General features: G+C 36.5%; 1 protein-coding gene across 1 annotated transcript; it reads right to left on the reverse strand.

Annotated features, from left to right (window-relative positions):
* Positions 1 to 707: 707 nt before the first annotated feature.
* LOC129908443 (uncharacterized) lies at positions 708 to 1,550 on the reverse strand. Its single transcript, XM_055984911.1, has one exon. The coding sequence runs from the start codon at positions 1,548 to 1,550 to the stop codon at positions 708 to 710; it is 843 nt and encodes a 280-aa protein (XP_055840886.1).
* Between the last annotated feature and the right edge of the window lie 16,771 nt (positions 1,551 to 18,321).

An 18,321-nucleotide genomic window follows, 5' to 3' on the forward strand; every position in this document is an offset into this window, starting at 1 on the left:
TAATGCTTTTAACATTGCTGTTTCTTTCGAAATGTGATCAAAATCCAAAGAACTTACTTGGATTGATTTTCTTATTTCTTTCCACTGTTGTGTGCTGTTGCTGCTGCTGCGATTGCGGCGTCGTGATGGCGTCCATGACGACTTTCAATTTGTAGTTTTAATTTTGTTCGTCTTTGTTCCTTTTTTTTATTTCTTAGACTTGTTTGTTCCTTTTGGTTGTTAATTAAAACACTTTTTGATTTATTTATTTAAATATTACAATTTTATTTGATTTGGGTTTTTGGTTTTTTGTACTTTTTCTACTTTATAAATTTTTGTTTAACTGAATGTGGTGAAGCGAACCTGTGCCAGTGATGGTTGCTGATTGAATGACATTCAAGATTGAAATGGTTGAAGTAGAAAAAAAGAAAGGAAGGGCAGCCAACTGCCCGCCACAAAATCATCGACGAAAAAACATTTGGTGATGCCAAACATTATATCGTCGATGATTTTATTTAAGGGTACGTTAACATTACTGCCCCTCCTTGGCGTAAATCGCCAAAGAGATTTTAATTAAGATTGATGAAAGAAAAAAAAATGAAAATTATTTTTTGGCGTGAAGCGCCCAAAGCAAATTTTGAATTTTTGTAAAAAGAGTAAGTATAAAGTTCTAATTATAAATTGAAAGGCATAATTTTTTTGACAAAAAAAATAAGAGATTTATATACTTATTTCATGGGCAAAAGACAAAGTTTTACAACTGGCCGGCTAATTTCGCCGAGTTGCGTGCGAAGCGTCGCCACTCTCACTCTTCCGTCAGGGCCGGGGTGTACATTTACAACACGCCCAAGGCGCCATTCAGTGGAAGAAAGATTTTCGTTTTTCACAACTACTAGGTCATTTAACTTGATATCTTCTTGAGGCGATTGCCACTTATGTCTCTGATGAAGTTCTTTAAGATAATCGTCTTTCCATCGACGACAGAATTGTTGTTGGAGGCATTTAACTTTTTCCCATCGATTGATGAGGGACAAATTGGCATCAGCCAGATTATGCTCAGGGAATGCTAAAAGTGGACTACCGCGTAAAAAGTGACCCGGAGTTAAAGCCAATAGATCCGAGGAATCATTGGACATTGACGAAATTGGACGTGAGTTTAAACATGCTTCAATGCGAGCCAATACTGTTGAGAATTCTTCAAATGTAAGTTTTGAACTGGTCCCCAGTTTCCGAAGGTGACTTTTGCAATTTTTTACACCAGCCTCCCAGAGACCCCCCATATGTGGAGCACCTGGAGGAATAAAATTCCATTTAAGGCCTTGCACACCATGAGAGGATTGAGTTTCTTGTGGAATTGAACTAATAAATTTTTTGAACTCTTTGCTTAAAATCACATCAGACCCATCAAAATTGGTACCGTTGTCCGAAAACATTCCTTTAGGTAAACCGCGTCTTGCTACAAATCGTGCAAATGCAGCCAAGAATGCTTCAGACGATAAATCACTGACGGCCTCAAGGTGAATGGCCTTAGTCGAAAAACAAACGAAGACACAAGCATAGCCTTTGGACATGCGACAATTTCTTGCATTGAAAGTTTTAATTACAAAAGGGCTGGCGAAATCTATCCCTGTAAAAGTGAAAAGCGAGGAAAAAGTGCTTCGTTCAGGTGGTAAAGCAGCCATCAATTGCAGGCTCAACACCTTTTTTTGAATGACACAGATTTTACAGTTGCGTATACAGAATCTTATGAGGTCTTTTAGTTTTGGAATCCAAAAAGCTTGTTGGATAAGTCGCAACATCAAAGAATTGCCACCGTGCAATGAAATTTTATGAATAAATTGAGTGAGGAGAAACGAATATCTGGAACTATGAGGGAGAATAAGCGGATGTCTTTCGTTATAGGAAAGATCTGACTGGGAGAGTCGACCGTTGACCTTAATGAGATGATTTGAATCTAAGAATGGATTAAACGAAATAAGTGAACTTTTTTAGAGAATGGGTCTACCTTCCGTTAAGAGAGAGTGTTCCGTTGAATAGTAATTTCTTTGAGCTTGCAGTATCCAACGATTTTGTACAAACTGCATTTCTTGAGGAGTAATGCTTTATGAAGGGAATTTTTGGGTGTTTTTTTTTGGATATTTTAAAGTAAAAACAGAATATGTAGCAAATGACAGGCATAGCGCGAGGTAAAGATGAAAAATGATCAAGAATGTCTTCTGAACGTTCTTGAAATATCAAGGAAACAACTGGTTTTTCCTCGAGGTCTTCGACAAGGGGTTCTATAGGAGAGATTACTGGCCAAAGACAGAGAGGTTGGCAAAGCCAAGAGGGGCCATTCCACCAAAAAGTGGAATGGCCATTAAACCCCGAGTGGCTAAATCCGCTGGATTTTCGGCTGATTTCACGTGTCTCCAAGTGATGTTTCCAACATTTTCTAAAATTCCGCTAGTACGATTTGCAATAAAAGTTTTCCAAACACAGGGTGGTTTCTTAAGCCAAGCTAATACTATTGACGAATCGGTCCATAAAAAGGTCTGGTATGCGTGAACAGGAAAACTTGAGACGTAAATTTTTACCATTTTTGAAAGTAGAAGTGCCCCACACAACTCAAGGCGAGGCAAAGACACAGATTTAATGGGTGAAACCCTTGATTTTGCACAGAGCAAGTGAGAAGAGAAAGTTCCGTTAGACTGACGAACGCTTATGTATAAAGTGGCAGCATATGCCTTTTCTGAGGAGTCACAGAAACCATGAAATTGGACTTCTGACGAGGGTGAATAGTTTACCCAACGGGGTATTTCAATTTGTTTTATGTCATTTAATGATTCCGCAAAATTTTTCCAAATTTTAAAGGAGTCAGATTCAAGAAGATCGTCCCAGTCAGTATGCTCTGCCCAGACTCGCTGCATGAGCATTTTTGCAACTATGACAACGGGAGCTAACCAACCTGCAGGGTCAAAAATACGGCATATTTCAGAAAAAACTTCTCGTTTGGTGGGAGTTTCGGGTAAAACTATTGGTTGAAAGGAAAAGTAGAAATTATCCCCTTTGGCATTCCAACGTATCCCTAATGTTTTTGTATTACTGTCAGTGTCTAGTTTCAAAAAATTTTCATTCAAAATATGTTCTCGAGGTAAATGTTCGAGTAAACAGGGAGTATTAGAAGTCCACTTCCGGAGTGGAAATCCTGCTGAATCGAGAAGACTGATAAGTTCAGCTTGAGCTTTTTTAGCAGAATGAATATTATGACCGCCGGACAAAACGTCATCGACATAAAACTCTGACTGAAGAATTTTTGACGCAAGAGGGAAATTGGTTTTTCCAATTTTTGCCAATTCCAGTAGGGTACGGATAGCCAAGTAAGGGGCGCAATTTACGCCAAATGTCACTGTGAGGAGTTCGTAATCTTCAATTTCCAAGTGAGGGGAAGTGCGGAAAAGAATTCGTTGAAAGGGAGTGTCCCGTGGGTTGACCAGAATTTGTCGGTACATTTTTTCTATGTCTGCATTAAACACATATTTATAGAATCGCCAGCGAATGATTAACGATGATAAGTCTTGTTGTAAAATCGGGCCAGGATACAATAAATCATTTAAACTGTCACCGTTTGACGAGGCATTGGACGCATTGAAGACGACACGTACTTTTGTCCAAGTACTTTCTGGTTTTATTATCGTGTGATGCGGTAAATAAAATGTCTTTACATGACCTTCTTCATTTATTTTTCATTCATTCATTTTTCTTCATTTATTTTTTTATTTCAATGCGCTCCAATGGAGTAACCTTCCGCATGTGATTTAGAGAAAGGTACTCAGAAATGACTTTTGAATATTGGGATTTCAAATTTTCTTTTGAGGCTAGAGATTTTTCAGTCCTAGATAACTGTTTAAGGGCAATAAACCTGGAGTGACCTAAACCGGTCTTTGAAGTTTGCGGCTTAAAGGGAAGTCGGACAACAAACCTGCCATCAGCGCGTCTGAAGGTGGTTGTTTTATACAGTTCTTCACAGAAACAGTCTTCTTTAGAACGAATAATTGTAAAGGGCAGTTCTTCTAATTCCCACAATCTGCGTACTTCATTATTACAGTTGGATGACTTGGTTACTGTTATGTTGAAGGATCTACTACCGAGAAAGATGAACTTGGGAGGTTGTTAGTGAGTGTTTTAAGCACAATGGCGCTTGCTGAAATAGTGACTTGAGGGGAATTAGCTGAAGTGATTGAAAAAGAACAAAGTTTCTTTGAAGAGATAGAGAGATTTCCACTGATTCCAGAAATATTTGTATTTCTGTCGATATATGGTAAATTCAGACGTTTTTGAACAGCTGCCGAAATGAAGGATACTTCGGAACCTGGATCAATGAGCGCCCTTACAATATGGACTGTTTCCTGTTGGAAATTCTGTGATATTGGTTTTGAAGAAGTGGTATCTGAAATAGATTCTAAGGTCTGGAATCGTGAATTTACGAATTTGTCTAATTTGTTCCAAGTTGGTACTTTTGTTGGATCTTCTAAAGATTGTTCCCAAAGAGATAATGTGGTTTTAGGCAGCCTATTGCAACAGGCGAACACAAGGATTCTGTCCCAATTTGTGGTATCGACATGGTGAGCTTTAAGTGCGGCTAGAGAGTCATTAATTTTACTTTGGAGGGTTCGAATAGATTTTGCGCTCTCTTTATGAACTGTAGGCAAGTTAAAAATGTTTTTGACCTGGTTGTTAACAAGAATACGAGTGTTCTCATATGTGGCACGCAAAGCTGCCCAGGCAAGTGCAAAGCTAGCATTTGTTAAAGGAAACTGACTGACAGTCCTAATTGCCTCGTCTCTTGTCTTACAACGAAGATGGAATAGTTTTTCCACTTCACCTAACTTAGGGTGTAAAATATAAACCGCATCGAACATGTCGCGAAATGCAGACCAAGAGATATAATCACCACGAAACACATCGGTGTCGTAATTTGATACAGTGAGAAGACCCTAGTTTCTGTGTGACAGATGTAAATTCTTTAACTACCACAGGTGCAAATTTCAGTTTGTTTTGGAACTCAAGAAACAATCCTAAGCAATTGACATGCGTTTCATTGCTCTTTCGGTATTTTGATTCTATTGCATCTATATCGAGTGGTTCTTCCTCAAGAGTAGGGACATAACGAGCGCATTGAGCATAATTCTCTTTAACATTTTTCCATAAATCTTTCAGTTCAGATATGCGTGCCTCTAATGTCGTAACTGAATGGCTGGTTTCAGGCACTTCCTTTGCAGAAGCATGAAATTTGACAAGCAAATCTGTCGCAAAAATAAAATCGCCTAATTTTGACATGATCGGGAACAAGAGACGTTGCGTTTTCAGAATTAATTTGAAAAAACTTTCAAAAAAAAAACAATTCAAACAAAAGAATTTTTCAAAATTTTACTGAGAAAACACAAGGGTTCTCAAAAGAACCTTGAAAATTGAGAGCGACTGGGTGAAAACGTTATTAAATTTTGCGTTTTCAGAATTAATTTGAAAAAACTTTCAAAAATCAATTCAAGCAAAAGAATTTTTCAAAATTTTATTGAGAAAACACAAGGGTTCTCAAAAGAACCTTGAAAATTGAGAGCGACTGGGTGAAACGTGAATATATTTCAGCTCAATTTTAAGAAAAAATATTTGAAAAGTTTAAAAAAAATGCACAAGTCCCAAAATAAAAAAAAAACTTTTCAAAGAGAGTTCAAAAAAGTTTAAATTCTTAAAATAATTTATCAAAATTTTATTTATAATTTTGTAAAAAAAAAAGAAAAAATTCCAGACAATTATCGAAGAGTTGCAAAATTCAAGAAAAACTATTCTAAAAACTATTTGAAATGTTTCGAGAGTTCACAAAGGAGCCTTGAAAACAAATTTCAACTTTGATGAATTCGTAGTACTTGATGATCGTAGAAAAAAATTATTTATATTTTTTAAGAGCAAAAGAAATGTCCCAAAGGAACTTGAAGACCAGCTCAAAACTTGATTGAAGAAAAAAAATTGAACCGTTAAAATAAAAGTCGAATAGAAAAAAAACCAACGCGTGATGTTTACTGTAAACTAAAATCTGCAAAACTGTTTAATGAAATGACGCCAGCCAATAAATGCCAACGACAAACAAAATGCACCGTTGCTGGGAGCACGAGTATCACAAAAAACCGAGTACAGTTGGTTCTCATAAGAACCTATGTATTATAAAATGACTTTTTTTTTTTTTTTTTGTAAGATTTCAAGTCAAATGACTTTAAAAAAATTTAGGAACAATACCGCGAAATGAGATAGAAAGAGAAAAAAAGTGACGCCAACTTGATCTTTTACTTTTACCGTAGAAAAACAAACGCTACTAAAAAGCACTATTATATGTACATATATAATATATATATTATATATACGTAGATATGAATTTAATAATTTAATAAAAAAGCCTTTCAAAATATAAAAAAACTTCAACTCACCCTGTACAGTTTTTTTTTTTATTGAACTTTAATTTTTAGGTTGAATTTTTGTTGACTCTGATGCTTCTTTCTTGATGATGTATGATCCTGATTCTTCTTTCTCTATGAATGATGATGATTCTTTTTTCTTGATGAATGATGATGCTCCCTCGCTGCGCCAATTACCAATTCGTTTAATTACCAATTCTTACTTCATCAGTTGTGGCCCTCAGAAGAGTCGTGATGGCGTCCACGACGACTTTGTCTTGTTCCTCGTCTTTGTTCCTTTTTTTACTTCTTAGACTTTTTTGTTCCTTTTGGTTGTTAAGTAAAACACTTTTTGATTTATTTATTTAAATATTACAATTTTATTTGATTTGGGTTTTTGGTTTTTTGTACTTTTTCTACTTTATAAATTTTTGTTTAACTGAATGTGGTGAGGCGAACTTGTGCCAGTGATGGTTGCTGATTGAATGACATTCAAGATTGAAATGGTTGAAATAGAAAAAAAGAAAGGAAGGGCATCCAACTGCCCGCCACAAAATCATCGACGAAAAAATATTTGGTGATGCCAAACATTATTTCGTCGATGATTTTATTTAAGGGTACGTTAACAATTGCAGTATCCAATCTAAACTCGTTTTCTCTCACCAATGAAATGATAGACAGCTCGACTTCTACTGAAGATCAAGTCCCGTACCTCAAACTTTCAATATTTCAACAATTGAAGAAGATCTTCTTGCTCAATCTGGATCAGGTAGAACTTCTGAACATGTGCCTAAGGGACATAACAACAAAAATAAAAGATCTCGAGATACCTCTCTTAATGTTAAAAATTCTGGGCCACCCCCTAAACGACCTAATGTTGGTAATATTATTTCCGATCAACCTGTTCACATAACTACTCTTCCGACGGTATCTGTTACGATGGTAGAAACTCCCGTCATTAATAATAGTATTTCATATACTAAGCCTATCAAAGCAGTTTCTAAACCAAGATCCAGTTTTATTAGTCGCTTAGACCCTGAAACACTCCCACAAGATATTATTTCTTACTTAGTAGTTTAAAACTGCATTCCTTCCCATTCCACAATTAAATGTTCAAAAACGAGTAAGCCTGGTAGTTTTATTGCGTCTTTCAAAATTATAACGAATCTGAAATACTTTAATTCTATCTGTGATGTTAACATCTGGCCATCAGAAACATTACCTAGTAAAAGAATTTAATAATAATTACAATAAAAACAATCCCATTCAGCCAAAATTCCATCGGCAAAAAACTCAAACGGCTCACCATCTTCTACCAAAACGTAAGAGGGCTCCGTAGTAAAACAGCAGATATTTTTAGGAACTCTCAAGCATACCCTCATGATATATTTTTTTTTTTGACTGAAACTTGGCTTAATTCAAGTTTCTTGGACACAGAGCTTTTTTGTCAAGAATTCTTAGTTTATAGAAAAGATCGTCATGTTGGAGTTGCAAAACAACTAGGAGGGGGTGTTTTCGTTGCTGTACGAAATAACTTGCTTTTCTAGATAAAATTATTACTGCGGACTTACAGCAATTTGGTCTTTTCTTTTGACGCTATTAGTACTCTTGTCCTAGAGTCTCAGTCTAGTTCAGGAATCACTAATATAGATCACTACCATCCCCCTGGTATTAATACTATATCAACATATACTAATTTTGATGAAGCAGTTATAAGTTTTTATAGCATCCTTAACAACAGCGTTAAAAACACTATCCCTCTCAAAATTTCTAAACATAGTAATTTCAGCCATGCATGGTACACTGAAGAACTGCAAACACTTAGGAATAAAAGAAACAGAGCATGGCAAACCTATTTAAAATCTCTTTCTTTAACTGATCACAACAATTATATTGAAATTTTCGAAGAATTTAAGATTCTCTCTAATACTCTATATACTAATTATAGAAACGAAATGGCTTATTCTTTGAAAGGAGATCCTAAATCGTTGTGGAAATTTGACAACACGAAGAAAAACTCTGATGGCTATCCTGCAAATTTCATCCATGAAAACTTATTGTTGCAAACACCATCTGATATTTGCTATGCCTTCGCTAAAAATTTTCGCAACTCTTTTGTTGATGCACCTTTTGAGGTTGATGAAGATTTTTTTAAATGTCTACATACCTATGTTACAATATTCCTGTGCAGCATGACTGCATGACACAGTTTTAGATCTTCTTTCATCGCTAAAAGATGATCATAAATCTGGTCCAGATGAAATTCCCCCAATTCTTTTAAAAAAGTTTAAGAATACGTTAGTTCATCCCCTTCTCTTTTTGTTCGAGCTGTCGATCAAATCAGGGGGGTCATTCCGTAATTTTGAAAACGATAATCGAATCGATGATAATCGTTTTACAGTTTGAGAATCTTTAAAGCTATTTTAAGTCAATTCTGATTCAATTTTTCCTAAATAGTTTATATAAATAAAAGTTTTCGTATCCTTAGAAGTCGTATCAGTCTAGGTGATTTAGTAGTTGCCTCTTACTCGGGTGTCCGAAGTTCGATTCCGGAAATTGAAATTGTTTTTTTTTTTTATTTTCTCAATAATCGTCAATAATCGTCAATAAATAAACGATAGCTAAATAGGTCTCGTTTTTGGAGAATTTATTCGTTTTTGGATGCAATATTTGATTTTTTTAAAGTGTTTATTAATTTATTCCAATCACCGATTAATTTGCAAACTCCACAAACAAAAAAAAAAATATTGATGATAAATTTCTACGAATAACCATAATGTTAGAGTAAATTATTTTAATAAGTGTATCGAAAAACTATTCGTTTTTTAATACAAGATATATAGGCGGATTGTATGTTGAACGGCGGCCGTTGTTCAATTTAATAGTTTCTAATACTAAAACGAACATTTCTTTGGATAGGCGAAAGTTTTGAAAAAATCTGTGAGAATTATTATCAAAATGGTCATGTACACTTACATCAATATGATTTTTTTTAATGACCCAAAAGTGAAAACTTACATTCATTGAATAAAATTTTGGAAAATGCGTAAAGTGTTTTGTTACACAAAAAAAAAATATTGATGATAAATTTCTACGAATAACCATAATGTTAGAGTAAATTATTTTAATATGTGTAACAAAACACTTTACGCATTTTCCAAAATTTTATTCAATGAATGTAAGTTTTCACTTTTGGGTCATTAAAAAAAATCATATTGATGTAAGTGTACATGACCATTTTGATAATAATTCTCACAGATTTTTTCAAAACTTTCGCCTATCCAAAGAAATGTTCGTTTTAGTATTAGAAACTATTAATTTGAACAACGGCCGCCGTTCAACATTCAATCCGCCTATATATCTTGTATTAAAAAACGAATAGTTTTTCGATACACTTATTAAAATAATTTACTCTAACATTATGGTTATTCGTAGAAATTTATCATCAATATTTTTTTTTTGTTTGTGGAGTTTGCAAATTAATCGGTGATTGGAATAAATTAATAAACACTTTAAAAAAATCAAATATTGCATCCAAAAACGAATAAATTCTCCAAAAACGAGACCTATTTAGCTATCGTTTATTTATTGACGATTATTGACGATTATTGAGAAAATAAAAAAAAAAAACAATTTCAATTTCCGGAATCGAACTTCGGACACCCGAGTAAGAGGCAACTACTAAATCACCTAGACTGATACGACTTCTAAGGATACGAAAACTTTTATTTATATAAACTATTTAGGAAAAATTGAATCAGAATTGACTTAAAATAGCTTTAAGGATTCTCAAACTGTAAAACGATTATCATCGATTCGATTATCGTTTTCAAAATTACGGAATGACCCCCCAGGAAATTCCCTTGTCTATAGAAGAAATCATTTCTTAATCCAATTTTTAAAAAAGGTGATAAGAAATAAGAACCCCACATGCGGAGCCGTAGTGTGAAGCAGTAAAGTGGGAGAGTTGTGACCCCATCCGAGATCATGACTATCGTCGATAATGGAGAAGAAGAAGAAGAAGAAGAAGAGCAACAGCACGGGTTTGTAAGAAAAAGATCGACTGTTACAAACCTGCTCACCTTTCTTCATAAATGTTCAAATGCATTAGAGCAGGGTAGGGAAGTAGCCCTTCAAGCAAGAAAACGGAGTCCAGAAAAGACACTCCGACCGAGAAAAGCGGGGTTGCACTCACACACTTGCAACTTTTTGTGTATGAACACAAAAGTCGAACGAGAATCGATTCTCGATCGTGGTGAAAAAGTGCGAAAAGGAAAACACCATATGATAGAGACAAGTGCAACAACATTTTACAAAAGAACAAATTTGTTAAACGTCAAAATTACTAAAACGTTAACAAAAAGGTAAGTAAGCGAGTCGAGGAAGTGAAATTAATAATTAAAGTGAAATTAATAATTGTGAAATATTTTTATCATTTTATTATTTTATTTAGGTATTTCTATTTTATTTTATGCAATTAATCTTAACCCTCTGTCGGCACACGGGTGCGAATTTGGCAGGACAAAAATGAAAAGTGGTCACAGAAAAGTGTCTTTATAAGGGTGAAACTAATTTTTTTTGGAATTGTTAATACAGTATTCGAATTCCTCGGAAAATTCTACATCAATTTCATATATTCTCCATGAAATAGTGTTGTGTTAGACATTAATCTATTATGTCTCACACTAACCATAACCCTCCACAATAATTTAATTCATTCATTCAAGGGCACCAAGAGTAATTCGCTTTGTAAACAAAACAAACGAATTACTCAAATTAATTGGGCCAATAATAATTGTAAACACCTGACTAATGATTCAACTTCAATAATAAGTTGAAGCGACGGCAGGTCGACGCGTCGCGACGATCCGGTGACAAAACATACTGGATCGTCACAATTAAAATAAGCGAAAGAAAACTGCTGATGGGTCATATTGGTTATTGAGTGTTGATGGCTCAAATTGCGTCTCCAAGAAATTGAGGATGACGCAAAGTAAGGTAAAAGAAATTAAGTAGGTATAATTTAAAAATAGGTTAATAAACAATAAGCAAAGAATTGCCCAAAATTGCAATGTATGCAATATTAATTTTGTAATTGGGTAATTCTTTGTATTTCAATTTAATTAGTAATAAAATAAAGTATTACCCAAGATTGCGATGTAAGCAATCTTAGTTTTGTAATTGGGTAATACTTTATATCGTAAACTTTAGTCTTATAAGTATTAGTGTGTAATGTTAAAATTAAATAGTATAAATAATGTAGAATTAGTTAAGAGATTGCGCAGTCAGTCTTGTACACTAGGAGAGGACTCTCTGGCCGATTCACAATCCAAATAAACTATACAGGGAGAACCCATATACTATTAAACAATAAATGTAAGAACTGTTTAAAAAACAAATTAATTAATCTTTTTATTCCTCTTTTTCAGGAAGTGGGCCTTAGTTGCCTCTAACATAACTGGCCACCAGTGTGCCAAAAAGCTGGACCTTAGGGAAACGTTAGGGAAATTAGGGAAATTGTTAGAAAAGGGAGAGGAACCCACTTGTCGGGTTCACATCCCCTGCCTTTACGGCAAACCTTTCTAATTTATATTCGTTACGTATGAAAGATTACGTAACAATGAAATAGTGAGACCGAAAAAGTTCTAGCGCCATGAAAAAGTTTTAACCAAATTCGCAAAAAAGAGGTGTGTCTACAGAGGGTTTTAGCACCAAGGGCATTATTTCTTTTTATGGGATGTTTCAAATTATGACCGATTTTTTCTGCTTTACTTTTACAATTGCAAAATTTGCCATTAATCTGTTAAATCTTCTTTTTTTCTAAGCCAAGGAAAGCGTACTTCACTCATATGGACTAAAACATCACACTCATTCAAAACTAAGGTGTTGACATGAATGACATCGCCAATAAAATTAATGAAATTTGTAATCATCAAGACAAACAGTAAGTAATCATCTTAAATTACATTTCCAATTTTCTTATGTTCGTTTCGTTATAGAATAAAGAAACACAGCACAGAATATCTTCGCCCGGTTTTTTGTACATTCTCTGTAACCCAGAGACACTGCCTTATTCTAAAACTATCTGGACTGGTTTGCTTTCTTTGGCTAAAACCCAGAATTTAAAATAAGGTTTCAACTCTTTCTTTCTTTTTCTTTCAGATATCATCACCTAGTACTAGCCTTTTTACAAGTATAATCCTTATAGAAGCCATTGAGCATTATCTTGCTCAAAAAGATTTTGACTAATCAATCGATTTAGCTATTTATCAAGCTTTAGTTATTAAAAATCTAGCACAATTTGGAATTGATTCAAGGCCGAGTTTACAATCCATTTTACGTGTCTTGCACTCGACTAGAGAACATAACCGCAATTTTTACAACGTCCTCTTAGTATTACTCTTCCGCAATGTGCATCTACTTCCGTCTATATATTTACCTGACTTATTGCACCTTATCGCTTATAATTGTGGTACAAGAAAACTGTGGGAATCAATCAATTCTGAACATGTGTCTCGATGGTATCAACTTGTGGATGTCTCAGACTGCATTTATACCTACAGTTGGTGTAGCCTTGGCCCATCAGATTGTAAGAAAAATTCTTTCATTAAACAAACTGGCACCAGAAACAGAACAGCAACAAAAAATTTCTACGAAAGAATTTTCAAAACACATCAGGAATATCCATCCCGATATTGCAATTGCATTTGATTTATCTAAATTAGTTGAAGGTTTTGATGAGTCGGAATTCAAAGATGTATTCACTTTTGTCGATACGCTGAATGTCAAAGCTAAAACAAAGCATCAATTTATTTTTGTCAAAGCATCAATTTATTTTTGCGAGCCTTATTTCGATCGAAGGAACCATCTGTTGATTGTTGGTTTAGGATATATGAAACTATTTTGGAGATTATTAAACTCAATGGAGATGTGGCCTATGATTTTCTAATGACGTATGTATTTAAATTGGCTGAAGAAGTGAATCCAGAAATTCAAGTTGAGCTGCTTCGAGGTCTGCCGAGTTTTGCAGTTTCAAAGGTATGTACTTGAAAAAAAAGTAGTATTCGTGAATGTAAATTTATTTTAAGAGAATATAATTCAAACAAAAACTTCATTATGGTTTACATTAAATTTGGATTTATTTCAAATAACAAAAAGCTTGATATTGTAACGATGAATTACTGAACTACTTTTAAGATAAAAGTCTGAACACACTACCTACTACTGCAAAGGTAGAAATGTGAACGGACCTTTAGTAATTAAGAAACTACCCTCTGAACACATCCCAAAATATCCCACTAGACTGGAAGTATGAAGCGCCCCTCCTGGAAAGGAAGTTTCGAGAAGCAAAGACGAGAACCTTCGAAGACATTCTCGAATCTCGAAATTCCGGTATAAAAGGGCAGCGTAGACATCGACCGGACACAGTTTAATCTTGAAAGTGAAAGAGTACAGTACAAAGTGAAATAAAGTGTTGCGAATTGTTGGTAGTAAATAAAGTGATTTAAAAGTGTGTTTGTTTGAGCGAATAATAAAAGTAAATTGAGTTGAAATAAAGTGTGTTCTTATTTGAACGGAAATATAAGTGGAAATTAAATAAGTTTTATTGTGAACCCGGAATAAAACATTACATTGGTGTCAGAAAATGGAATAAAACTGATATATTTGTGCGAATCAGATAATTTCTCGAATTAAATAAAAAGTGCACGTGTGTTTTAACAATAAACAAAGTGTAAAACATTTTGAAATAAGTAAAAGTACTCGCGTTTTGAAAAGTTAAAATGGGTAAAACAGTTAAGTTTGACTGAGCTGAAGGCGGAATTAACTAAGCGAGGTCTTCCTACTGCTGGATCGAAAAATGATCTCATTATTCGTCTACAGGATTATTTAACCCAGAAAAACGAAGATTTGGATACATTTCAATTCGAGGTTGAAATGATAGAAGAACGAGTAAGTACTAGTTCCGATATGTCATCCATCATGGCTGTTCTCCTTGCAAAATTTGAAGAACAGAAAGAACAAATTGAGACACAACGCAAGGAACGGAGAGAACAATTAGAAAAACAACAGAGTAGTGTTCTCAAAAAAATTGAGGCACAACGTACCGATCAAAAGAGTGAACAACAGAATCTTCTCGAAAAATTGGAAACCCAAAAAAACCTTCTAGATGAACAGAAAAACATCATCGAAGGTAAGCTTGATGCTATCAAGCACAAGTTCGTTGCTCTTGATGCTTCCATCAAAGGTGTTGAAAAACAATCTCAAGAAAAGTTCGAGAAAGTTGAAGAAAAACTCGAGAAAGTAGAAAAAAAATTCGATGACAAATTGAAAGGAATGGGTGTAAAAATGCAAAGTTTTACCGAAGAACTTGACAAGATTCGAAAAATTAAGGTGCGAGAAAGTTCTGGTGAGTATTTAAAGAAGAAAGAAATGCATCCACCAACCTTTGATGGACAAAGTTCTTGGTCGATCTACAAGAAACAGTTTGAGTCAGCTGCCACAACAAATGGCTGGGATGACGAAAACAAATGTATAGCGCTGACTCTTGCCATTAGAGGTCCTGCTGCTGAGTTGTTACAAACTTTACCACCAGAAAAGAATGGTAACTTTAACGCTCTTGTCCAAATCATTGAAAAACGCTTTGGAGATGGCCATATGCAGGAAGTCTTCCGCGTCCAACTCAATACAAGAGTCCAGAAAAGAGGAGAAACTCTGCAACAACTCCAAGCAGATATTGAAAGGTTAGCTCATTATGGCATTATCAATCAGTTTGCGACAGAAGCCTTTGTTCGTGCTGTTTCTGATATAAATCTTCAGCGAGCGATACGAACAGCCGGAAAACGTTCCCTTCCGGAAGCATTAGCGTTTGCACTTACTATGGAAGCAGCAGAACAGGCTTCTCAAGGCGTTCATCGGGTAAGAGAAGTTGCAGTGGAGGAATGCTCTTGTCAAAAACTCGCATTCCAAAGAAACCAGCGAGACGGAGCTGCTCGATGCTGGAACTGTAACAAGACAGGACATCTCCAGCGGCAGTGCAGGTTGCCACCAAGAAGAACTGCTTGCCAACACTGTGGAAACAGGAATATTGACCAACAACAGGTAAGCGATACAACCAACACTCATCCTCAACTTGCTTCCCATTCGGGAAAACGAGCAAGGACCAACTTCGAGGGGCAGAAGCTTGTTTCTGGTATCGATGGCCCCAGAACCACAATTCAAGTCTCACAGACTAAACGAGAGAACAAAAGTCTGACAGTGGAGGCAACCATAAACAACAAACAACACGTGGCTACAATTGACACCGGTGCCACCGCCTCTGTTGTACGAAGAGACTTGGTGAAGATGACATGGCTACATAACACCAACAGCTAACGTCTGAAGACCGCCACAGGAGAAGCAGCAAGGGTGTACGGTGAAGTTCGTCTTACGATCAGTATGGCAGAACTAGAGTTTTCACATGTGTTTTTGGTGGCAGATATATGTGACGAGTGCATCATTGGAATCGACTTCATGAAGGACCATGGAACCATTTTTGATATAGGTTATCAAGTCTTGAAATACAGAAATGTGCAGATCCCAATGGTCTATGGCAACGAAAATTCAACAACAATTAGAACTGTCATCAAAGAAGACATGTGCCTGCCTCCTTCTTCAGAAGTTTTTGTGTGGACGAAACTAAAGGGGAATATTGGAAGCCATCGATACCTCATGGTTGAGCCAGAAGTTGAGCAAAGTTCCCAAAACGTCATCATCGGGAAGACTCTTGTGGCACCAAAGAACAACATGGTATCTGTACGGATACTTAACATCAAACCGTACCCAATCAAGCTTAAGAAAGCAGAAGTTGTTGGGCAATGCGAATCTGTGTCCGCAATAACTAAGATCAACGAGGCGGACACACAGATGACTATGAACTCGGAGAAACTAAAGACTCAAATTCTTAAATCAGACAACTTGAGTCAACATCAGCTTAATGTTGCGGGAAGGCTTCTTCATGAATATGCTGATATCTTCTCTTCACCCAGCGGGCAGTACGGCCGAACACAACTGGTGCAGCATCGAATCGATACAGGAGATGCTAGGCCGATTCGTCAAGCAGCAAGACGTCTCCCCTTGGCCAAACAAGGTGAAGTTGAAGAAATGATATCGACAATGAAGAAAGATGGGCTGATCGAAAATTCCAAAAGCATCACCGGTAGTTCTCGTCAAAAAGAAAGATGGAAGCACTCGATTTTGTGTCGACTAACGCAGGCTGAATGATGTGACGAAGAAAGACAGCTACCCACTGCCGAGAATCAGCGATACTCTAGATGCAATGGAAGGAGCACAATGGTTTTCGACTTTGGACTTGAAGAGTGGCTACTGGCAGGAAGAAATCCATCCAAAAGATCGGGAAAAGACGGCTTTCTCCACAGGAAATGGTCTGTGGCATTTTACAGTCATGCCGTTTGGACTATGTAATGCCCCAGCTACTTTTGAGCGCTTGATGGAGTGCGTTTTGAATTTATTTACCTGGAAATCTTGCCTAGTCTATTTGGATGATGTCATCGTTTACGGAAAAACATTTGATGACCATTGTGAAAACCTAAAGGCTGTATTCCAGAGGCTACGAGAAGCACATCTTAAGTTGAATCCAAAGAAATGTGCCCTTTTCAAGACCGAGGTTAAATATTTGGGGCATATCATCTCATCCCAAGGAGTGAAGACTATTCTTGAAAAAGTTGACACTGTGAAGACCTGGCCAACCCCTCAGAACAAGCATCAACTTCGGAGTTTCCTCGGTCTGGCAACGTACTATCGACGATATTTGAAGGATTTTGCGAGAATCGCCAAAAGCTTGCCCCGACTTACGGAGAAGGGGAAACCCTTTAAATGGTCAGGTGAGTGTGAGAAAAGCTTTCAGGAACTGAAGATGCGGTTATGTGAAGCTCCTGTGCTGACCTATCCGACTCCAGGAGTTGGTGCTGTTTTATCGCAAGTTCATGACGGAGAAGAAAAGGTCGTTGCCTATTTCAGCAAGGTACTCTCGAAACAAGAAAGAAACTATTGCGTGACCAGAAGGGAACTTCTAGCTCTAGTATTGGCAACAAAGCACTTCCATAAATACATCTATGGACAGAAGTTCCTTCTTCGCACAGATCATGGTGCACTAAATTGGCTTTTGAACTTCAAAAATCCAGAGGGTCAAGTAGCAAGATGGATCGAGATACTTCAGACGTATCGATGTCAGATTCAACATCGAAGAGGAAAGCTGCATTCAAATGCAGACGCATTATCTTGGCGCCCGTGCAAGCAAGACTGCAAGCATTGCACACGACTAGAAGAAAAGGAAGTTGTCGCTGTTAGAAGAACGAGAGCTGTTCCCATTTGCAGCTGGAGTAATGAAGAACTCAGAATGGCCCAACAGGAAGATTCGGACATCAAACCCATCCTTGCATGGAAGGAACATCAAGAGAAACCAGAATGGGCCGACATCTCCGACCGAAGCCCCACTCTAAAAGCATATTGGGCACAATGGGACTCACTTCATGTGCAAGAAGGGCTACTCAGGCGTAAGTGGGAATCCGCAGATGGTAAATCCTATGTAATGCAGCTAGTCGTACCTCAGTCAAAGGTAAATGATGTTCTCCGAGAGATGCACGGTGGAACTTCTGGAGGCCATTTAGGCATCAACAAGACGCTGGAAAAGCTACGACAGCAATTCTACTGGTTACGTATGAGAGAAGACGTTGAAAAGTGGTGCCGAAAATGTGATACTTGTGCCGCTAGCAAAGGACCAGCTAGAAAAATCCAAAGCAAGATGCAGCAGTACAATGTGGGTGCACCTTTTGAGAGAATTGCAATAGACGTAGCAGGTCCTTTTCCCGAAACCAACAACGGAAATCGATACATCCTTGTAGTGATGGACTACTTC

Source organism: Episyrphus balteatus, chromosome 1 (assembly GCF_945859705.1).
Source record: "Episyrphus balteatus chromosome 1, idEpiBalt1.1, whole genome shotgun sequence".
In the NCBI taxonomy this organism is placed as follows: Eukaryota; Metazoa; Arthropoda; class Insecta; order Diptera; family Syrphidae; genus Episyrphus; species Episyrphus balteatus.